Source organism: Capricornis sumatraensis, chromosome 2 (genome assembly GCF_032405125.1).
Source record: "Capricornis sumatraensis isolate serow.1 chromosome 2, serow.2, whole genome shotgun sequence".
Classification (NCBI taxonomy): domain Eukaryota; kingdom Metazoa; phylum Chordata; class Mammalia; order Artiodactyla; family Bovidae; genus Capricornis; species Capricornis sumatraensis.
This window is the reverse complement of record NC_091070.1, coordinates 80,803,333-80,827,292: the sequence shown is the minus strand read 5'-3', so window position 1 is coordinate 80,827,292 and position 23,960 is coordinate 80,803,333. Positions and strand designations below refer to the sequence as shown.

Below are 23,960 nucleotides of genomic sequence, written 5' to 3'. Positions count from 1 at the left end.
CTCCCCAGTGTTAGTAAATGGCTTAAGCCAGAGACGTTGGCCATATCCTTTATTCCTCTTGTGTCTTTATTTCTGTCTTTTCGCACATCCGTTTTTTCCAACAAGCCTTGTCATTTCAGGGTCCCTGATAACCATCAGATCCCCCTCTCCCCTCCATCCTCACGGCCCCAGGCCACCGTCAGTCAGGCTGCACTTGCTGCAGCTGCACCCTAACGGCCCCCTTGTTTTGTCCCCTCCTCCTCAAATCCATTCTTCACACCCCAGTTGGTTTAACCTTTTAACTCAAGACTGATCTCCTTACTCTCCTGCTTAAAACCATTTAGGGATTTCTCTTTACTCACAGAGGCAAGTTCAGACTCTGCTCTTGGCTCTAAAATTCCTTAATGATCTGACCCCAGCCCATCCTGCCCAGCATCATTTCATATCGTTCTCCCCAGGGTAAAACTTCTTGCCTCTGTTTTTCTTATTTGTTTGTAGTTTCTGATTTTGCCTGAAGCATCTCTCAGAAGGACTGTTTTAAACTTCAAACTGTTTTGACCAATAATATTCACAAGTTACTTTTTAAAATCCTCTTAATTTTGTACCTAGGAAACGAGCTGCTTGCAAATCAGTGAATGGCTCCCACAAGTATAAAGGGAACTCCAAAGATGTCAAACCCCCAGACCTCTGGATCCATCACGAGAGACTGGAGCTCAAACCCATTGATAAGTCTCCAGACCCAAACCCCATCATGACTGATACACCAATTCCTCGTAATTCTCAAGATATCACACCAGTTGACAATTCCATGGACAGCAACATCCATCAAAGGCGGAATTCATATAGAGGTACAGGGTTTTTCATTTAAACCATTTTCCATTTTGTAAAGTTGCCTTAATTTGGTAATTCCTATAAGAAGCTAGGTTTAGAGAAACGTGTGTTACAGCAGCAACTTCTGATGAAGAATAACTAGCCTGTTAAGAGAGAGAGGTTCTGTACCCAGATGAAGCAGTCCCTAGCTCTCCTAGGTCTCTCATCACACTTCACCAGCTCAAGATTTGAGACAGCCTGGCACATGTCTGCACATTTCATTGCGCCCCTTCACTTGGAGCCCGGCTCTCGTTGTCGTGTTCGGCATATTCTTGGTCTGCCTGCTCTTCCTCACAGACCTGCGTTGAAACATTCAGGCAGCATCATGTCAACTGCATTGACTCAACAGGGACTCCTGTAATGTGATGATGGTCAATTTCCTCTTTATTTCACTTCCTGCAAAAACACCTTGTCCCTACTATGTTGTCTGTGAGTCCTGAATCTACCTTCACTTGAAATGTTTTACTGCTGAGGCTGCTTACTGGCCTAGACACATGTTTGTAACCAACCTCCATATTTGATGTCTAGGGCATGAATCAGAGGACAGCATGTCTACACTGGCAGGAAGGCGGGGAATGAGACCAAAAATGATGATGCCCTTTGACTCCCAGCCACCCCAGCGTAAGTTAAAAGCTTCTCTTTTCCCAAGTGCTGCCAATTATCCAGTCATATTGGGGAACAGCTACAAATGATCTCTTTGACTTCACTTGATCCTAATGCAAAAATTAATCTACCAAAGCTTTGGCACCTTGAGAGAAGAAGAATCAAACGTTTGCCATATTTTGTGATTAATATTTATTCTTACTAGTAGCTTCTTTAATTTCAGTGTAAATAAACTACAAGGCCAATTTCCACAAGTCTCCCAGGCATTAGGGAAGTAATCAGTCTCTTTAAAAGTAGACCAAGTCTGTTCAGGAGAAATGGGGCGTCATTGCTCTAGGCTGGGGCTAAGGACGGCCAGGTGTCACAGTGTTCCTTAGGCTTCCCGATACATGATCAGTGTTGATAGGCATTGCAGAATTTTTTTAATCAATAGACTTTATATTTCAGAGGAGTTTCAGGGAAATAGCATGGAGTTTCTGTTTTTACAGCAATGTTTTTCAACCTTGCTTGACCTGTGCCTCACTTTGATAAGCATAAAATTTGCCCAGCCTCCTGTAGTATTTGAAACTCAAGTACATCATCATGATTAAAAACCAAAATGCAATGGGATGAACCAATTACATTTTACACTAGTGTTTCTTCTCCCTTGTTACTGTTTTCAAGATGAGGAAGCCTTTCAGATGAGCTGGCACAGTGGGGCTTCCAGCTGAGGGTCCTCTGAGCCATTCTAAAGAGATAGGCAGCCACCTGCCTACTAATACCAAATGCAAGTTTAAGAAACTATTTAATCTTGAAATTTGCTTTGGGCTGAACAGTAGGTTAGCAAACATTAATACTGTCAGTCATTGTGTTGGTTGCTCAGTTGTGTCCGACTCTTTGCAACCCCACAGACTTTAGCCCGCCAAGCTTCTCTGTCCGTGGGATTCTCCAGGCAAGGATACTGGAGTGGATTGCCATTCCCTTCTCCAGAGGATCTTCCTGACCCAGGGATCGAACCCTGGTCTCCTGCATTGCAGGCAGATTCTTTACCATTTGAGTGTCAGACCTAGATTTAAATCCTGAAAAATCACTTTTCAGTTTAACCTAAATGAGCTTTGGGATTTTTTATTCATTTCTTAAAAGATGTCCCATTTCAGGACTGTCAGCCATGTCTGTCCACAAGTGACAGAGATTTTAAGTAATCACAGATATCCTATACACAGAAGATGGCACTGTAAACTTGGAAACCAGGGGGATCCCTGAGGATGTCATGTCTGCACGCATGCTGTCACTTGCACAAGACTCTAAGAATCAGCCTTGGAAGAGTAAAGACTGATTTACCAATAGCTCATTTCTGCACAAAGTAGTTTTTGCTTAGGGTCCATGATAAGAAGAGGGGCCTGTACTTGGACGTGTGCAAGGAAAACTGGTTTTCCTCTCATCAGACATGCCCTGGACAAGGTTTAGAACTGTCCAAACATTTTCAGGTTTAGAAATGTCCAAAAAGAGTGAAAGTGTTAGTCACTCAGTCATGTGCGACTCTTTGCGACCCCATGGACTGTAGTCTCCCAGGCTTCTCTGTCCATGGGATTTTCTAGGGAAGAATACTGGGGTGGGTTGCCATTTCCTTCTCCACGGGATCTTCCCAACCCAGGGATCGAACCCAGGTCACCCACATTGAAGGCAGATTCTTTACCGTCTTGAGTCACCAGGGAAGCCTCTAAAAAGAGTAGATTAGTTCATTCTAGTTACTTTTGATTTATAAGAAGATGGTAGCTTGACCGCTTGATTGTTTTATATGAGGCTTTAGTTCTTGCCTGAACTGGCTTATTTTTAAAACGTGTAAAATTTGACTATCCCTCTTCCTAGATTTGTTGCTTTTAAATATGTTACAGAGAAAAGATAAGCTGTACTAGTTGACAGCATTCTTGGTTTGTTTTTTTTCTTTTCTTTTTTTGGTGGTGGGAAGGACTATGTATAAATATACAGTGTTATTTTATTTGTGCCCCAGCAGCTGAGTGAGTGGATTCTTTAATTCAAGAATCTGATACCAAGTGCCCAGATATACTTGGGATCGGGCTTGAGATATGCTTTTCCCCACATGGCTTCAGTCTTTTTTTACAAGCCAGGATTCCCTGGAGGCTGCATCCCCCATCCACCTACCGTGGCTATAAATGTCTGAGCATGGCTGGGAATGGCTTAGTGGTGGTGGGATGAGGTTCCATCGAAGGCCTTGCACAGAAGCAGTGGATTCTGATTCAACTAATAGCTGGTGCTTGCCAACTATATTCCTGACAGGCACTGTCACATTCTTTTATTTTTTTATTTACTTAATTTGGAAAAACTGACAAAGCCTTAACAAAAATCAGCTTTGTTTTACTTTTTGTGAGAGTCTCTATACCTAAAACACTTTCAGGTTGCACTTCCTGGGTAAAAAGTCAGGCACCTTTCCCCCTCACCCTAGCCTTAATTGTGAAAAACACTGATTCTGAAACACCCCGCTTCTGAAAACTTCCTGTCTTCCATGGAGGAGATGCTGACTGCCCAGCTGCCCTGAGACCTCTCCTCAGCCAGCTTCACCACGCTGTATTTTATCCCAGGGGACTGCCTCCACTCTCTGGGTCCTGAGAGCAAGGAAAGCCCCTGATTAGTTTCCCAGGCCTTGAGGCAGGGAGGCCCTGCTCCATGGTCCCTGGCTGGTTGTGCCACCTGCTTGCTTGAACGTGGTGAGGAGAATGCTGCAGAACAAAGGCCCTCTATTGTATTGCCTGGGATTTTCTTCACCTAAGTAATGTTGAGTGCCCCCCCCCCACCCCCAAAGAACAGGGAGTCTCTTGGTGACCTGACATTTTAATAGAATCCAAGGGCTAATTGAGTTTTATCACAGAGTTTGTGAAGTCCTTGCTAAAGGGAAGGGGAGGGTGGGCAGGGAAGATCCCACTTGTTTCTGATCAGCCCTACTGTTTGCCTGTTTCGGGACTCTAGAGCTGGTTATCTTGATGGCGGGCTGTAGTCCATGGAGTCGCAAGAGTCAGACATGACTTAGCAATTACACCACCACCACCACCATCTTGATGTTAAACTTTGTGCTTCCACAGCTACTCTAAGGGAGTACCTAAGAAAAGTTTGTGCCTCAGCTGTGCTTCTGATTTTGTTTTTCCATCTCTGGGATCGATAAGGAAGCTCATTAAAGAAGCACTTTTTCTTCATAGAAAGTTCTGTGTGGAATATCTGTGTGAAAATGTGGATTCATTTGCTAAATTCAGTAAATTGAATTCCTTAGCCAGTGTGGGAAGGAAAGAGAGAATTTAGAAAAAAATCCATTTATATTTTAAAATGCGAGTAGATATGGCTAAGGTCCCAGACTAGAAGCAGGAAGAGATGGTGCCCTAGGCCAGCATTTCATGCTTCTAGTACTAGATTGGACCTGAACAGTTCATTTCCATTTGCATTCCTTTTAAGATATGAAAACTGATTAAACAGTCACTTATTCATTCAACCTAAATACCTATTTCATGGTTCACTCAGCAAGTAAGAAAAGACAGAATGAATTAGGAATATACTCGAAGGAAAAGGGACTTCTATCTTTATAAGCAGGAGAAAAAAAATTATAGATACCGAATCCATCATTTGTTGGCTTATGGGTTTATACTTTGTGACATATTCAAGTAGGTATTTTTAATAACTCATGTAATCCATGTTTACTGTAGAAGAATTGGAAAATAAAGATAAACCAAAAGAAATTTTTAAAAAAATCTTCACCACTCTTCCCTACAAGATAATGTGTTAACATTTTAGTAAAAATTCTCAGGCTTTTTTCTTTCTGTGTATATATAGAGACAGACATATGCATAAGAGTGTGTTGATTTTTTTTTTAAAGACAAATGTAAAACCCATGGCTAATGGTCCAAATCCGTGGCTAATCGTCTAAGCTGCCACCAGAAAACCAGGGAATGGTGGTACTGCAGGGGCAGGGGGTGCGGGGTCACTGCTCTTGAACTGTGGTGTGTGTGTCTGTCTGTGCAAGCATGCTAAGCATTTCTCTGTCTTGTGTTCATTCACAGCTGTGATTAGTGCCCATCCCATCCATTCCCTCGATAACCCTCACCATCATTTCCACTCCAGCAGCCTCGCTTCTCCAGCTCGCAGTCATCTCTACCACCCGGGCAGCCCATGGCCCATTGGCACATCCATGTCCCTTTCAGACAGGGCCAATTCCACAGGTGAGAGATGAGGATGGAGCCCCAGGTTGAAAGCATTCTGAAAGAGTCGGCAAGCTGCCAGGGGGAGGACCTGCCCCACTTAGAAGGATTTGGAGTTTTTGTCAGTGTTATCTGTCTGTCGTATCATTTCTGTTACGGACTCAAGTTTTCTTCTATAAAATTCACTTCATTTTTCTCCCAGAGTGTTCAGTGCTCAGGGCAAGGTGTCATTTTAGTAAGAAACATAGCTCTAATCACACAGCCATGTCTTGTTCCATCAACTTGCATCTTAATTCCATCATATTTTCAGTTTGTTTAATCCTTCACTTTGAAAGGAAAATGTAATCTGGATGATTTTTAGACACGAGAGGTTGCCTTTGCGTCATGGTGGGAGGGTACTTAGGGCAACCATAAGGGACTTCTAATGTGAGCTCTTAATTACATATATCTGCTGGGAACCAAAGTAAGAGCAACACCTGGGGGCAGCAGGGCCAGCAGCCACGTTGAAGTTTCGCAGATTCTAAACCTCAGGTTGCCTAGTGGAGTGAAATTAAAAAGGGCTCCCGAGCATGGATCATCTCTAAAAATAGGTGGGACATTAGCCTAACAATTGCAGTGTATGTAAAGATACACAGTTCTAGACCACCGTGTCTCAGTTTGAAAATCTTAAGAAACAGCTTTATCAGTTTTAAAGTACTAAAAAAAAAAACTTCTCATATACACAGTATACCCTTTTTCCATCATTTGAAACTTGAAACTTGTCTTTTAATAGTTACAGATGTTAGTAGTAGAGCTGAGTTTTGGTAGTTCTAGGAAATAAGGGAGTTTCATGTGAATCCCATTTTTAAAAGAACTTCAAAACTTCATGCTTAGAAGCTTGGGTTGCCAGTAACATCCCTTCCTCCTTTAAGTTTTGGTCAGTTATAAACATACGCAAAGCATCAGATGGAGATCCAAGCTTACTAAGACATGCCTGATAACTCCCAAAGTTATCTGCTCCCAAACCCTTACTTTGTCTGGAGAATGATGCTTGAACTCATGTCTGAAAGTGGCCTTTCCCTCCCTCCAGTCCAGGTGTGGGTTCCTGCCTTTGGGGAACGACAGCCTGCAGGAGGCTGTATGGAGAACCAGACTCTGCCTCACAGACGTAATCTCAGAACAGAGCAGAAACAGCCCTCCAGACCTGCTCTTAGAAAGAGGTTTTTGTGTCCTGACTGTATTTCTCCATTTTTAAGGCAGAAAAATCTCCCCCACTGGGATATGAGCATACCTAAGTGTATGGCAGGGTCTTCCCAGTCAGGTCAGCCCCCTGCCTCCTCCCTCCTGGATGAGAAGGAGGTTGAAGTTTGACAGAAAGCATAGAGTTTCCACCCACTCCTCACTCAAGGGGTCAGTGTTGATACAAGTTTGGTTCTGTATGTATTTAGGCAGAAAGCAAAAAGAGGAGAAAGTAATGATTTCCTCCACTAAAGGGTTCCTTGTGTTAATGACCAGAGAGGTTAAAAGAAGGTGAAACTCCTAATGGAGCCTCTGAAGATGGAGCTGAAATGTGGAGCAGGTGTCTAGAGTGATGAGAGCTCTGCTCCTGTTGTATTTCCCTGTGTCTCTAGACCCCACTGTTGCCTCAGCCCATCTTGGGCCGGGCCAAGTTTGCCTAGAGGGCATTTTCTGTCTTTTCCTTGGACATTTACTATGGTCACTACCGCCTGATGCAGAAAACACAGTTTCCACTTGTCCAGGTGCTCAGCCACTGTGCACTTTGTGTCTTAGACAGCTCTGAGAGATCAGTCAGGAGGTAGAAATTCTAGTTACAGCATCGTTTCCCTCGTGAGCCGGGGGTGTTGCACAATTTCAGGGCACACCCTTCCAGAGAATACAGCGTGCCATGCCCTCTGGAGGTGCACTGCACTCTGCTCCGCGTAGGCAGGCCTCTCCTCCTTTTGCACCTTTCCCGCCGTCTCTGGCCCTCAGAAGCTTATACGTCTAAGTAAGTCAGTCGAGGCAGCCGTGGTAGAGCTGTCCTAACATATCTGCCAGTACATGGTCAGGGCTAGAGCCTCATCCTTTCTCTCTCCTCATCCTTGTTACCCCCGCTAATCAGCTTCCACCCAGCCCAGGATCACAGAGTGGGACCAGCAGCTCCCCAGGTGAGGTGATAGCTGACCTGAGCAGGCAAGAGAAATGAGACCCTCAGTGCAGCCCTGGAAAGGACAAGAAGTGACCTAGGCCTGGGAGGTTAAGATAGGCAGGCTTTCCCCACTCGGGGAGGGTGTATGAGTCCTTTATTGCTGGAACCCAAGGCCAGACCTTTGAGTAGCACTCTTGACCGCCATGGCCCATCTCCCGAGAGCCCAAGGGAACAGATTCTTGGCTGCCTCAGCAACAAAGGCTGGAAGAGGTTGGATTTCAGCAGGTTGCTCATGGATTACTACTTAAAAGGGTTAATGTTCCTTGATAATGTTGAGGACTCTAGGCGTCAAAGGAGGTCTTCCTTCAGGCTACCTGGTGTCCTCCAGGCCCCTCCTCAGGGTGGGGATGGTGGTCTGTACCAGCTCACACTGTGAAAAGCCTTCCTCATATGGTCGCCCTGGGAACTGGGGCTGCTTCTGCCCCTGCAGCACCGGGGACATGTGGACTGGGCTTGGAAGAGCAGGTAGTGTTCAGTGGATGGAGCCTGGGCTTGGGACTCAGGGGCCGGGATTCGGAATTCTGCCCATCAGTTCTGTGTCCTTGGGCCATGCTTAGGCTCCCAGCATCTGATGTGTTACTGTGAGGATTGAATGAGCTAATGAGTATAAAGCACTTAGTGTGGTGCCTAGCTCAGAGTAAGCACCTGGTAATCCACAAAGAAAAAAATCTTATCAATCATTCAAGCCCCATGTTCAGCACTTTTTATTCATCTTCTTAATTAATCCTCAGTAAATTATGTGTTATTCTCCCTATTTTTATAGGTGGAGAAACAGATTTGGTTACTGCCAAGTTCGCTCAGCTCATAGGAAGAGATTAGGATTCAGGTCTATCTGACTCCAGAGCCAGTGCTTTTTCTACCCCAGCATGCTGCCTTCCAGAACGGCTCTGACACCTCTTCACTTATTTCAAGCTTTTTGTCATGTTTTTCCTGAGCTGCCCCTTCTTCAGGCTGATACACCCCTGGTTTTCCTTCTGGACACCCAAACACCTCATGGCATTATCTTAAAGCCATTGGCAGACCTTTGGACTTTTTGGCTGTCCAGGCCGCGCTTGAGCTGTGGGGCTCTGGCTCTGGGGAGGCTGTGCAGTTGCCAGAGGGGGTGCGGGGCCTGTGGCACGGCCTCTCCTTCAGGGACCACCAGGCCTCGGGGCAGAGCTGTTCCTTGTCAGGTACCCAGGTGGCCTTGGTGATGTGTTGTCTGTGAAAGGCTAGTCTCAGAGGCTGTCAATCAGTGAATAAAATTTTAAATTTTCTTGTTTACATCTTAACAGACCAACGTATCAGGAACCTTTATGTGTGTTCCATAGTGAGTACTGAGAAGAGCTTTAAATCTGTAAAATTGTGACCACTTAGCTGTATAGGTGAAAAAAGTTCAGCATCTGGTTGACAGATTCTGGGGGGACTCTGATATTAGACCATTCTTACTTAGCCTTGGCAGTGGTGCCAATCTGTGTTCCCTTGAACTAGCATTGACCCGAAGTGCTTGTTGAGCCAGTTTCAGGGGCCCTTAGAGGTAGGTAGCCAGAACCCCAGAATGTGCATATGTTCAGTGGTAAAGTAAATGCTAACATTTAGACTTTCCTGCTGTAGAATCTGTTCGAAACACCCCCAGCACTGACACCATGCCAGCCTCCTCGTCTCAAACATGCTGTACCGATCACCAGGATCCTGAAGGTGCTACCAGCTCCTCTTACTTGGCCAGCTCCCAAGAGGAAGATTCGGGCCAGAGTCTCCCTACAGCCCACGTTCGCCCTTCCCACCCACTGAAGAGCTTTGCTGTGCCCGCAATCCCACCCCCCGGGCCTCCCACCTACGATCCAGCGTTGCCAAGCACACCGTTACTCTCCCAGCAAGGTGAGCAAGGACAGCAGCACCACTGGAGGGGCCCCGTGGCTCTGGCTCAAGACACCAGTCGCCACGTCTTTGCAGAATAACAAAGCTAATGTCCTCCACGCCTATCCTTATCCTCAGGGAGGAGATGGGCTCCTCCTTTGGGAACATACATAAACAAGAGAATAATTTGGCAGGGAGCAACGGCTGACCTTCTGAAGTATGTTTTGTGTGCAGGATGCTTGGTGGTAGAATCCAGTGGCATGAGTGTGAACAACAGATCTGGGCCTCCCAGAACTGCCTCACTCCATAGGATTCCTGCCAGCTAGAGGATTAGGGAGTCTAAGACTTGGAAGCAAGGAAAAAACCAAGGCTGCAGAAATAACCCTGCAGAAGGGTTGTTAACTCTTTGAGTTCACACAGCTCAACAAAGGTCCTCTCGCCTCAAAGGCATGCTTTCTGCCTCCTACCTCTTTCACATAAATTGCTCTCTTATGATGGTTTGTTTCAGAGTAAGTCACTTGTTGTCAAGCTTTTGGTCTCAGGACCCTTTTTAACTCTTAAAAGCTATTGAAGCTGCAAAAGAGCTTTTTCTTCACATGAGTTATACCTGTCATTATTCACAATATTAGAAATCAAAACAGATTTTAAAACTATTGTATTCATATAAAAATAGCAATAAATCTGTCATGTTGAGGTAAATAACATTTTTTCATGAGAAATAACTTTCAAAATAAAAATACAGTGAGAAGAGTAGCAGTCTTATATTTTTGCAGATCTCTTTAATTTCTGGCATAATAGAAGACAGCCAGATTGTCATTACCTGCTTCTGCATTTAATCCATTGCAGCGTGTTGTTTTGGTCAAAGAAAATCTGGCCTCACAGATAATGTAGTTGGAGAGGAACAATTATTTATATAAACTTTTTAGACTGCTGTGAGTATTCTTCTTTGACACTACAGCAAAACTCAGCAAACTGTGATGTTTTATAGATTTGTTTGTCATGTGGAATCCAAAACCATATAATTATTTGTACTCTGTCCTGTTAAATCCATTTATCCTGCACTTTGAATGCATGACACTAAACACCACATGTTGGTCATTTGGAAAGTATTGGTTCACTAAGTTATACAGATCCTCCAAATCTTGATACATTTTGTTAAATAGTATCCAAAAATCATTCATTAATATCATCGAAGTCTGTAAATATTGGGAAGCCCTCAAGCTCTTGGTAGCAGATACAAGTTTTTCAAAATTCTGATTTTTCACTTTAAACTTAAATTTTATCATTGGAAATAAATGTTGTCCATTGTCTTCCCTAAGGTGACTGACGGATTTCATTCACTTTCTAGAAAATGTCTGCCAAATGCTCAAGTCTAAATAACCTGTTTGTGTGTCAGTCTTTCTTTGAACTGTTAATAACATTGGTATTTCGTAATGAAAGCAAAAGTTCAGCTCACAACTCAATTACAAGTGCCTTTATTGAAGACAGCCATCATGCTTTGGTGTACAGTAGTATTTTACCCGTATTTCCATTTTAGAATATTTAAAAGATTATGGATTGTAATCAATTCCATATCATAACTTTTTCTACATTAATTACACTGGCTGTTTTTTAAACTTGGCAAGTGTACATGTTCATGGATGACTTTACAGCGTGGTGCCAATACTTTAATTTGTGCTAAAGCTCCAGCAGTTTTTCCCACTACTGCTTTCGTACCACCAGTGGAAGGGCAAAATGTGTGTCGGTGTTATTATGAAAAGAGTTTTGACCTCCCAGACATTTTGCGAAGGGCCCTGGAACCTCTACACTGAGAACCACTGGTCTAAGAGATGAGTTTTTAAAGCCAAGTGTAACATCTTCTCTGGCCTCTTGGATGCCCTGCTCTCTCCCCCTTCCACCCTGTTCCAGTCCCTTTTCAGAGCAGGAGCTCTGTGCTGGGTGTGTGTGCATCCCTCACCCTGAGCAGCATCTGGACCTCAGATACCTTTATGAGGACCAGGGGAGCAGGCTCAGACACACCCCTGATGGTGCCCTTTCCCCCTGCAGCTCTGAATCATCACATCCATGCCGTGAAGACGGCCTCCATCGGGACTTTAGGAAGGAGCCGGCCTCCTATGCCAGTGGTGGTCCCCAGTGCCCCTGAAGTGCAGGAGACCACAAGGATGCTGGAAGACTCCGAGAGTGTGAGTTCCCGTGTTGGCCCAGAGTGCGGGGCAGGCTCGCTCATTCCGCAGGCCAGCACTCACCTGCTCCCCTGAACCTGGGCTGTGCCGCAGGCTCGATCTGCTCGGATTGGCTTGTCACACCTGCCTTCCTTTCAATTCTGGCCTGTCTCTCTGATCCTCTTGTCTTGGTTCGAACCATACACATGTTCTTTTACCCCCCAGCCCCTGTTCATTTCCTGAGCAGGATGCAATAGAGGAAGTTGCCTGAGTGGTTGCTCTCAAAACAAAATCGACAGAGTCTCTCCTCGATCATTCACTCCCACATTCCAATAAATATGCCCTCCCTCTGCATTTCCTGGTACAGGACTCTCTTAGGAGGAGAGCTTGGAGTGCAGAGATCCAGGAGTCTTACCAACTGTGTTGGCTCCCACAGAGACTAGAAGGGGCAAACGGTGGGGCCCGTGAGGTCCTTGTGACCCTGGCAGCACAAGTTGGAGGAAAGGCATTTTGCGATGGAAAGAAATGAGTGCTTGCAGGCTCGGGCGCATCCTGCAGCCTCTGACTCCCGGGCTGGCAGGGGCGTGGGTAGTCCAGGCTGCAGCAGTTTTCCACTCATCCCTCGACACTGTGACCTCTTTCCGTGGGCCCTACTTCTGGACAGCTGTTTGGATCGTGCCTGGTAACAGCGTTCTCTTTTCCGTAGAGCTATGAACCAGATGAGCTGACCAAAGAGATGGCCCACCTGGAAGGACTGATGAAGGACCTGAACGCCATCACAACAGCGTGACCACCTTGACCGGGACGTGACTCCCGGCCCGAGTCTAGAAGTCTTGGGACTCAGCCTTGAAATCAAGGAGTTGTACAGAGCACCAGAGGACAGCACTTGAGAACACAGAGTCAGCAGGCCGCCCGGCCAGTGCCCCGGCATGGGGCTGGCTCCAGGCCTGGCCACCTGCCTTCTCCCAGTCAGCCTGGAAGACGCCCGTGTGGAGGCAGCTTCCCTTTGCCTGACGATACCCTGCAGGACTGGGCACCATGGGCCAGAATGTTGTGTCCAGGGAAGAGGCAAGAAGTGCGACCTATGTTTCACTTGGTGGGCAGGCCATGTCTTCATGCTGCGACGGCATCGCCTTTATGGAGTGTAGACATTGGCATTTCTGTACAATTTTATTTGTGTCCTATTTTATTTTACCTTCAAAAGAAAAACACTATCAAAACCAAGGAAGTCCGTGGTGTTCTCCACAAGTGGTTGACATTTGACTACTTGGTGGAATTATGTATGGAAAGTCATTGACAGTGTGGGTTGTTCCAGGGGTTGGTTGGTTTTTGTTTTTATTTTTGATTCTGAGTCATTGCATCCTCTACCAGCTGTTAATCCATCACTTTGAAGGGGGGAGGAAATACTGCATTGCTGTTTGTAAGCTTTTTTATTATTTTTTTATAATTATTAAAGGCCTGACTTTCTCCTCTCATCACTGTGAGATTACAGATCTATCTGAATGAAATGTAACATTGAAAGGACTTGTTTGTTGGTTTCTGTGCAGTTTCAGTATTGGGGTGGGGGCGGGCTGGGAGGGTTGGGAATCGGAAATGGAGGGGCTGCTGAGACCCTGTGAATGTTTCAGTCATTGTACTTTCTTCCAGAAGCCTGCAGAGAACGGAAGCATCTTCTTTATTGTCCTGGCATGTCCATCTCTATTGTCACTAAGTTGCACCTGGAGTTTCATTTGGATCTAGTAAAAAAAGGTTCTTCTGTGCAATAGGTGGGTTCAAGGATGTAGCTGCCCTGGCGTCTTGGTAATATCCAGATAACAACAGCCACGCTGAGGAGTCAGACGTCCTATTACAGGGGTGACGCAGGTCAGGGCTCAAGCGTGGCACGTTCCCAGGAAATCGGAGAAGAGGGTGGACCCGCTGTCCTGCTGTTAACCCTCTGACTTGGGGGAAGTTAAGGTGGGGATTTTGTTCCCACACAAGACTCCTTGCCTCTCCCCAGTTCTAGTCCCTGTCCTCGGTCAGTCCAGCCCTCATTTCTACGTCTCGGAGCCCGTGTGGAGACGGCGTCAGCAAGAACGGAGCAGCAGGGGCTGCAGCACCAGTGAGGCTCCCAGTTCTTTCTGAACACTGTCCCATAAGTAGCAGGGGCCAGGAGAGCGCTCCGCCGCCACCACTCTCCCAGCGGCTCAGCTAAGCCCCTGATTCGAACAGGGCAGCAGGAGGTCTCTGAGGGGCTCTGAGAGGCCAGCCCTACAAGGAACCTTTGGCTTTTACAGGTGGTTCTCGTGTGCTGCTTCTTTAAAAGGAAAGAAGCTGAGTTTGTTTTATATATTAAGAAAAAATACGGGACTGACCCTCAGGCATCTTCCCTGACTCCCCAGCAAATCCTAGAGGAGAGTGTGCAAGGCAGGTGGAGCTGTGGTTTGGTAGCCAAGAGCTATCATCTCAGTGGCTGAGACCAGCAGGGGGCGCCCAGCCCCACTTGCCTTTCTACATTGGGGATTTCCCCCATTTAGGTGTCATTGCACACTGGCTCTCCCAGGAGATAGACGCTCTGTTTCTTGACTGGGGGCAATGGCAAGAGCAGTGCTGGGCCTCCTGCTGCCCTGCTAGCTGGTCATGGAGGATAGTGCCGGGCAGGATTCTGGAAATCCAGTGCACTTCAGCTGATCCTGCAAAGAGCACCCTGGACACCAGGAGCGCTAGATTCCCCAGAAACTGTCTTACCTTTTGCCCAAAGAGACATGCTCGGTATTCGGGGCATTCCCTCCCATGAACCCTGATACTTCTGTTACCTCAGGGCCTTGGTACCTGCATACTGCCACAGAACTGGGCCGGGGGGAGGGACCTATTTTTAAATAAATAACTGTTCAAAGTTGGGGGATTTTTTTAAAAGTAAGAAATAGGAAAGCTATTCTGTATTGCACCTTTTCACAATTTAATACATTTTCTTACATTTTCCTGTGATTTTTGAAATTAAACCATTGTGTGTCTTGTCATGTCCTAGTTGAGCTGCTAGCCAGCAGCTTCCTTCAGGAAGATTTGGAACACACGTGTCTGTTGCCTTGTCGCCTGCTGGAGGGGGTCCTGGAGGGCTGCTGGGAACTAGTTTCTGTACACACTTGTTTGGCCTTTTCTGTAGTTGATGCTGTAAACTCTATGGCTTTTTGAAAAACAGTTTCATGTTTTTATTTAGTATTGGACATCCAATACACTTTTTTTAATTCAATCAAACTGTGGTCTGGACAAAGAGTTATTTTCCTTTTTCCTTAGGGAAACAGAACTTGCGGGGGTGGGGAATCCCATTTCCCAGCCTCAAGTGGACACCATTGCCCTCGTCACCATAAAGGCTGGAGTGCTAAGAGGCACACAGGGTGGTGCGCCGGGGGAAGCTAGGTGGTGGCCCAGGGGTCCACCAGCCCCAGAGATGAGTCCTGTTCCCACCCCCGTTATTCCCCGGCAGGGACTGAGAGTCTGAGGGATTGAAGGCCACACCTGTCAGAAAGAGATAGGTGACCCCAACGGGAAAGCACAGCCATTCCTAAATGGTGTGTAGGCCCTGTCCCTGATGTGGCAATGTCTGGGGAAGCAGCTTGGTTTGTGTTGGAGCACACACCGGACCCACACTTAGCCAGGGCCTTCCTGACCCCGCCCGCACCTCACCCCAGTGTGTGATGGCAGAGCCCTAGAGCAGGTGTCTGCAAGGAGCCCTGCCTGTCCTGGGCTGCCTCACACGCTGACTATGTTCACTGCGTCTTAGCTTGGGCTGCTGTGACAAAAATACCATAGACTTTGGAGGCTTACACAGCAAACATTTATTTTCTCGAAGTTTTGGAGATTTGGAAGTTCAAGGAATGGGCAGACGTGGTGTCTGGTGAGGACCCACCTCCTGGTTCGCATCTTCTCACTGTGTCTCACCTGGCAGAAGGGTGAGAGAGCTCTCCGGGGTCTCTCTTATTACTATAAGGGCACTAATCCCCTCCTGGGCGCCCACCCTCACAGCCTTATCACCTTCACATTTGGGGATTAGGATTTCAGTACGTGAATTTGGGGAGACACACACATTCAGTCTGTAGCACTAAGTTTTCTCACAGTGTGAGCGTCGGCTCAAGTGAGTTCAGCAGCCACAGGCCCTGCCCTGCCTGAATGTGGAGGAGGGCGAGGGCTAAATATGGAGCCCAGCGTCCCTACTCACTGCCCCTTTAGTCCCAGGACTTCGTCTGCTCTGCAGCCGAGTGATCGGGTAGGAACCCCGGATCCCGTCACCCCCGTTAGCCATGGAGTCAGAGCTCCCAGTGCCGGAGCCTGTGCCCGTCTGCCGGAGCCTGTGCCCGTCTGCCGCAGCGCCCCAGTCCAGATCGCCTCGTGCACCCAGTGTCCGGCTGAGGAAGGCAGCCTGGGACACGCTTCTCAGTGTTTTCACACGGAACACCACTACTGCCATGTTCAACCAGCCAGAGAAGCCGTCCGGGCCCTCCTCTGCATCTCTAGATGGAGCTCTTGGCACATTTCATAGTGATTTATCTGTCTTCAGTCTTTTTCCACTTGACTGGACTCAGTGGGGACAGAATTTCTCACTCTTTTCTGAAGGCCTAATGCCAGAGGCAGATTCTAACATAGCAGATGCTTGTCTCCCAGGTGGATGGACAGACAGGCTCAGGGACTCAAGGCCTGGAGTGTGTGAGAAGGCTTCCCGCATATGCACCCCCTCCGATTCCCTTAGAGGGACCCTTGTAGGTCCCTAGTGTTATTGGCCCTTTGGTATCTGGCAGTGAACTTGAATGGCAACAAAGACCTGTCTGCCTGGCACAGTCATAAGAAATGAAGCTGATGCCACAATGATGGACTGAGTGCTGGGAACTAGCAAAAGGATATCCTCCAACTGGTTCTCAGACGAACACTGAACAATGCTCTATATGAAAAAATGCCCTCTTTTCCCAGTCCATCAGCTCCTCCTGAATTTAGCCACCTTCTGGTCAGGGGTGAGGAGCTGTCAGGAAAGATGGTAACCGTGCTGAAAGTGAAAGTGTTTATTAGTCACTGAGTCATGTCCAAGTCTTTGCAATCCCATGAACTGTAGCCCACCAGGCTCCTCTGTCCATGGGATTCTCCAGGCAAGAATACTGGAGTGGCTTGCCATGTCCTTCTTCAAGGGATCTTCCTGACCCACAGATCAAACCTGGATCTCCTGCACTGCAGGTGAATTCTTTACCATCTGAGCCCCAGGGAAGCCTCAGCCATCAAATTGATGGGGAGAGGACATGGGCAGGGGCTGGACAAGCCGGGCTGCCCTACCCCCATACAAAGGATCTCCATTGGTGCCTGACTCTTCACCTTGGGTCTCCACAGGTGAGGGTGGGAAGGGGGAAAGGTGGGAGAAAATAGTTCAAGGAAATAGTCCTTTACATTTTTCATAATCTTGTAAAAGTGTGTAATGTTGAAAAATGATATTGACAACTACAATTACGCTCCAAGCACAGTGGATGATGTTCATCTCAAGACACTCTCTTACTTGACTGTGGATTAGAGAAACGAAAACATGGGCCTAGACTAAGCTCAAGATGGGAGCTCTGGCTGTGCTGTAGTGAGAATTTGGAACTTCCTGAAATAATCAGGAGAGGGGAAGCAGCAGGTATATCAACAAGAAGATGAGAGAATGAGGGCCGGCGGGAAGATGCCTGCAGCGGGAAGGGGCTTCCCTTGAGGCACTCCAAAGAAGGCTCAGAAATGAGATCTGAGGGGATTCAGCGTCGTGTGCTCGCTGCACGTCTGTGACCTGAACTCCCCTCATCTTACGCAACATCTTCCATGTGCGCGAGGCCTTGCACAGATTATTGACGTTCCCCCTTCCAAGGAAGGAGCATCTGGGCCACCACGGTGAGAGACCACGAGTGTGGCATGATGAGTGAGGGTGACCAAAAATGGGGTTGGCACGAGCCAGAAGTGACCAAGTTTAAAACCTGAGAGTTGACGGAAATCAGGGGACATAGGAGAAGGCGCGAGACCTTTCCCAGGTCGAGAAATGAGAAGCCCAGCCAGCCTTATCCAGGTGTGAAGAGGCAGACTGACCTCAGGAGGTGTCTGGGTTGCCACCATTCCACGCTTCCACACCCTCCACCTCAATGGCCTGGAGCAAAGCCCCATCACCCGTCATGGTGCACACAGGCGCCTGCCTCTCATGGCTGTCCCTGCCTTTTGTGGAGGTGGTCTCCCCAAGGAGAATTCTGGGGGCCGTTCTAAACTCTTCCCTCAATATGATAGCACGTGGCTCCGCAACCCCTACAGCTATCAAAATGTCCCCAGACTGGCTTCTCTGTGCAAACTCCTCCTCGCCCCACCGCCCCACCTCAGCCTTACTGGCAGTGCAGCCTCCACACAAGGATTTGACTTTTCTAACTTCTGGCCTCCCTCCCCTGCTCAGCATCATGCGGCGGCTCCCCTGTCACCTGCCCTGAGAAACAGAATCCGGTGTGGCCTGCTGCCTCTTGGCTTTTGTTTGCCACTTACTCTGCCTTTGACCCAAATTTGGCCCTAGCAATTCAGAGCCATTTGCACTTACAGAATAAACCTTGAGGTCTGACCTCTTACTGTTTCCTTTGCTCAAACTGTCTCCCTAACCCCTACCTACCCTTACTGCTGGCTCTCTCTGCCTCATACCTTTCTATTTATTTTTAAACACCCAGCCTAACCATTCAGTCCCCTGATGGTTCTTGTTCCTGGTCTCTGCCTCTTCCAATACACTGTGAACTCCTTCAGGAAAACAGGCGTGTGTTTGATTCTCCCTTCCATCGCCTAGCGCATTAGAGGTGTTCCCTTGATGAACGTGCCTGGTGAGGAAGACGGACTTGCAGTCACTGTGGGCCAGTGCTGGGGTAATTTGACAAAATCCTATAGTCAGAAAGGTTTTGGAGCAGAGGTAGGGCTGAGCTGAGTTTAGGAATTAGTGAGGCTTTCTGTCTGGAGGGAGGAGGAGGCCAATGCTGGGAATCTGATCTGCTCCACGTGGTCATGAGATACCTTGAGGATCCAGCCATTCTGCACGGCACTGGGACTTCTAGGACCGTGCGGGCCTCCTGGCACTAGATAAAGTGCGGGGAGCCCCGGATATGGTGAGCACAAGGAGCTAGTGCTCTGCTCTCCAAAGCCCTGCACACTGCAAGGGTGATGCTGGCCGGGTTGAGCTGGGTGTGGTGGGGTCAGTCTTAGTGAGTTAAGTATAAGGTGAGTTTTTTCCATAAACTCAAACCCCAAGGTCTAACAGAGAATTCTGGGCAGCTTCCTGTAAGGGACACAAAGAGCTGGAATCTATTCTTGAAGGCAAAATGATGGATCACACTCAAGAAAACCAGCTGATGAACATTCCAGACCAACACACAGGAGGGAAACAGGAACTGAAACCAAAGAGATCTCAGGGTGGGTAGGTGGTATGAGAAAAGGAATATTATGGGCCAGTCAGAAAAGTCCTCCCCCCTCGAGAAGCTGGGAATCGTTCCTGGTTTCACGAGTGTTTCCTGCTTTTTGCAGGGCTCTGGAGAGCTCCAGTCCTTGATGTCTCTCTCAGCACAGAAAGAATTCAGTGAGAGGCAAACTGATAGATAAGAAGTGATTTATTAGAACAGGGTCCTTGAGAGGCTTACAAGTGAGCGGGCAAGCATTATAGGCTACAGTTTCGTAATCAAAGAAAAGGTGGGGAGATGGAAAAGACCATCTTCTTCCTTATTCTTGAGTAGATGCCTTGCTTCCATCATCATCTCCTCCTCCACGTAGGACAGAGGAGTTTCCTTGTTCCTAAGAGGTCAAGCAAGAACTGTCAAGGCACTACAGGAAAATTATTTCAGGTCTCAGTACAATGAGGGTCTTTCACTTTGGAATGTCCCTCTCCCATAAATGATTGTTTTTTATGTGTGCAGAGAGCATGTCCTAGGGGTCATTAACTTACTCAGCTCTCTGGGCAGCATGTGGGTCTCAGCCACCATTGTTTTATTGAGTTGGGGCCTGTCTCAGGTTTCTGTGGTGGGGTTTTGCTGCTTAGCAGGCCTGCTTGGTTTTGTGGCCAAGCAAACCTGTTTTCTTGAGTGATCATTAACTTACAGGGTTCTCCCAAATCCCACTAAAGCTCCCTGTCTATCCACAATCCTAATGGGATTTCTGAGCTATTTGGTTCCTACTCTGACCCTATTACAAGGACCAACTACAGGTCAGGCACTGAGGATATGGAATGAGTACGAGCATCTCTGCTGATGTGTTCACAATCTGGAGGAGGGCTCAGACATGAAACAGACAGAAGCTACCACCCAGGATGAATAGTGCTAAGAGACCTGACCATTGATCTGGCAAGGCCAGGAAGGAGCTTCCAACCCGGACTACAGCCTCTGCCAGACACCGAGGAAGTACCACTGAGGCTGGTGAGAGTGGTGGGGGGTTCACTGGAGAGAGGAAATGGTGTTTCTTCCAGCACTGCTCATACTAGATCTGAAAAGTAGGGAAGACACAGATACTGGCTAAATAAGAACAGTGCTAAGTTGCTTCAGTCGTGTCCAACCCCTTGCGACCCCATGGACTGTAGCCCACCAGACTCCTCTGTCCGTGGGGTTCTCCGGGCAAGAATACTGCAGTGGGTTACCATTCCCTTCTCCAGGGCATCTTCCCGACCCAGGGATCGAACCCACATCTCGTAAGTCTCCTGCACTTGGCAGTCGGGTTCTTTTCTAGCGCCGTCTGTGAAGCCCAAATAACAACAGAGACACTTGTGAATTATTTGTTCAAAACAAAGTAAGGGGTTTCCCTAATAGAGGACCCGAAACCTGAACACAAGTGTCAAACAGAAAGAGAAGCTAGTGCTTCCCCAAGGAAAAGCCAAATAAACAGGAATGTGGAAGCAGGGAGAGGAGCCCTGGGAGCTGGGAGCCAAAGCTCGTGAGAGGGCAGCCCAGGAGAGAACACCCATCAGGAAAGGACACCAAGCAAGTCTGGCTGGCACCACTGTATTTTAAAAAATAGGTAAAATTTCTCATCTCCCTTCAGAATTTGTTGAAGATTTTTGTGTCAATATTCATAAGGGATATCAGTCTGTAGTTTTCTTCTTTTGTAATTTTTTTATCTGGTTTTGGTATCCATGTAATACCAGCCTCATAGAGTAAGGAAAGTGCTCCCTCCTCTCTACTTTTTGGGAGTTTGTGAAAGATTGGTGTCCATGGTTCTAAACATGTTGGTGGAATTCACCAGTGAGGCTATCTGATCCCGGCCTTTTCATTATAAGAAGTTTTTTTCCTATTTGAATCTCTCCACTTGCTATAGGTCTATTCAGATTCCCTATTTCTTCTTCATTCAGTTCTGGTAGTCTGTGTGTTTCTAAGAATTTGTCCATTTTACCTAGGTTATCTGATTTTTTTGGCATACTATTGTTCGTAGGGTTCCCTTATGTCCCTTTTCGTTTCTTAAAAGTTGGTGGTATCATCCCATCTTTCTTTCCTGTTAGTATTGGATTGGCCGGAAAGTTCATTTGTGTTTTTCCATAAGACGTAATGGAAAAATCTAAATGAACTTTTTGGACAACTCAATATATCTGTCTCCGCGTCTGTCTCTCTCTTTCTCCTTTCTTTTTTGGCAGTAAATCTCTCTCTCTCTCTTAAACTTTCAAGCAGCAGGTTTTTTTTATTTGGTGAAGAATTAACAGAGTTGGGACTGCCCTGTTGGCCCAGTGGTTAGGACTCTGTGCTTCCCGTGCAAGGGGTTCGAGTTCGATCCCTGGTTGGGGAATTAGGACCCCACATGCCTTGGTGCAACCAAAAAAAAAAAGAATTAACAGAGTTAATTTGATGCCCCCCAAATGAGGTAACGCTGCAACATTTGCATATGAAATCTTTCCTTCAAACACTTATTCAGATTTGTTATGGCTTGTCAGATCAAAGAAACTTCAAGTTTGTTCACATAAAAATTTGGTACAGTGGGAAGTAATTTGTTAATTTGGGAAGTTTCAAAATGGCAGTGTAAGTGAGCAGGATGCTATGGGGCCCTTCCCAGGACAGACACCTCTCCCTCCCATAGCTTTAACTCCTCTCTGAAGTGCCTGATGACTGTATCTGATGAACAATTCCTGAGTTGTTTCATAGATGTCAAAACCCCCACCAAATGGAAGAAATTAACTACTTGATGACCAAATACCCCACGTTCACCTCCTGGCACTGAAGGACTGATGATGTTCACCCCTGTGACACTGCCCTGTTACGTTACAATCAACCAGACAGAGAATTGTCATGAGCTGAGATGGCTGGCTGGCATCACCGACTCGATGGACGTGAGTCTGAGTGAACTCCGGGAGTTGGTGATGGACAGGGAGGCCAGGCGTGCTGCGATTCATGGGGTCGCAAAGAGTCGGACACAACTGAGCGACTGAACTGAACTGATCACAGACCCTGGGACACCAAACGCTTTGCTCAAAGCCATCAGGGAGTTTGGGCTTTCTGAGCACTCATGTCCTGGACTCCCTGTAAGGCATCTTATATTAAATGCTACACTTTCCTTCACCACAACCTGGTGTCTGTAGATTGGCTTTACTGTGCCCTGTGAGCAAGGGGATCCAGGTTATGGTTCAGTAATAGCAGTTCTATCCCAGAGTCATAATTACCAGGGGGAAAAATGTTCTCTAGGTAAGAGTTCTGACAGCACTCTAATACCGTGTCCATCCTTTTATACAAAAGAATGTGCATTTTGCAAAGAGAGTTCATATTTCTATGACATCATTTTTGAAAAATGTTCTCAATTGCTTTACTGTCTCCAATAGGGTCAGTGATCCAATTGTTAAAATTTGTTAGTTTTGTTCATCTTGTCAAAGAACTGACTTTTGATTTTGCCAATTTTCTGCACTGTCTTTCTATTCTCAGTTGCATTTACTTCTTTAATTTTTATGACTTCCTTCCTTCCACTTGCTTTGTTTAGCTTGCTCTTCTCTTCCTTAGTTTCTTATGTTATTGATCTAAGATCTTTAGATAGCTGCTGCTGCTGCTGCTGCTAAATCGCTTCAGTCATGTCCAACTCTGTGTGACCCCACGGACTGCAGCTCACCAGGCTCCTCCGTCCACGGGATTTTCCAGGCAAGAGTACTGGAGTGGGGTGCCATCACCTTCTCCATTAGATAGCAGTAAGCGCCTATAAATTTCTCTCAGAGTACTGCTTTTGCTATACCCCATAAGTTTTGGTATGTTGTGTTTTTGTTTCTGTTCATCTTAATTTACTTTCTAATGTTTTCTTGTGCTTTTTTCTTTGATCCACTGGTTCAGTAAAAATGCATTAATATCCATATATTTGCAAATTTTCCAAAATTCCTTCTGCTATTGATTTCTAAAACCATTGTATGATGGTCAGAGAACACATGTCATATGATTACAATCCTTTTAAATTTCTTGAGACTTGTTTTGTGACTTAACACATAGTCTATCTTGGAGAATATTTCATGTGCACTTGAAAAGCATATGAATTTTGCTGTTGTTGAGTAGAGGGTTCTAGACGCCCTGATTATATTGCTCAGATTTTCTGCTTCCTTGCTGATCTTCTATCCTGTTCATCTCTCCATCATTGAAAACGGGCGTGACGTCTATAGCTATTACTGTTGCACTGTCTGTCTCTTCCTTCCATTATGTCGTTTGCTTCATGAATTTTGGGGTCCTGCTGTTAGGTGTATATATGCTTAAATTGTTAATTGTTCCTGACAGATTTCTCCTTTTATCATTTTTTGATCCTTTTATCACTTTAAAGTAGACTTCATCTTTAGCAACAATTCTGTCTCAAAAAGAAGCCCATAAAATACACAATGCATGTGTATGTTCTAAGTCACCTCAGTCATGACCAACTCTTTGAGACCCCATGGACTGTAGCCCACCAGGCTTCTCTGTCCATGGGATTCTCCAGGCAAGAATACTGGAGACGGTTGCTATGTCCACCTCCAGGGGATCTTCCTGACCCAGGGTTGGAACTCACGTCTCTTACATCTCCTGCTTTGACAGGCAGGTTCTTTACCACTAGTGCCACCTGCTGCTAAGTTGCTTCAGTCGTGTCCGTCTCTGTGCAACCCCATAGACGGCAGCCCACCAGGCTCCGCCGTCCCTGGGATTCTCCAGGCAAGAACACAGGAGTGGGTTGCCA

At 46.7% G+C, this 23,960-nt stretch overlaps 1 protein-coding gene across 4 annotated transcripts in view; it reads left to right on the top strand.

The window, feature by feature from the left end:
- The window catches only part of NEO1 (neogenin 1), a 232,601-nt gene extending 219,276 nt beyond the window's left edge, over window positions 1-13,325 (top strand). For 3 of the 4 annotated variants that reach the window (XM_068963727.1, XM_068963726.1, XM_068963725.1), the window contains 6 exons: window positions 589-827; window positions 1,378-1,470; window positions 5,496-5,654; window positions 9,415-9,678; window positions 11,704-11,840; window positions 12,526-13,325. In XM_068963727.1, the coding sequence (XP_068819828.1) occupies window positions 589-827; window positions 1,378-1,470; window positions 5,496-5,654; window positions 9,415-9,678; window positions 11,704-11,840; window positions 12,526-12,609 (976 nt within the window). In that variant the 3' untranslated portion in view covers window positions 12,610-13,325. The remainder of the gene's footprint in view (window positions 1-588; window positions 828-1,377; window positions 1,471-5,495; window positions 5,655-9,414; window positions 9,679-11,703; window positions 11,841-12,525) is intronic. The other variant, XM_068963728.1, reaches the window with a different exon arrangement.
- Window positions 13,326-23,960: the final 10,635 nt, after the last annotated feature.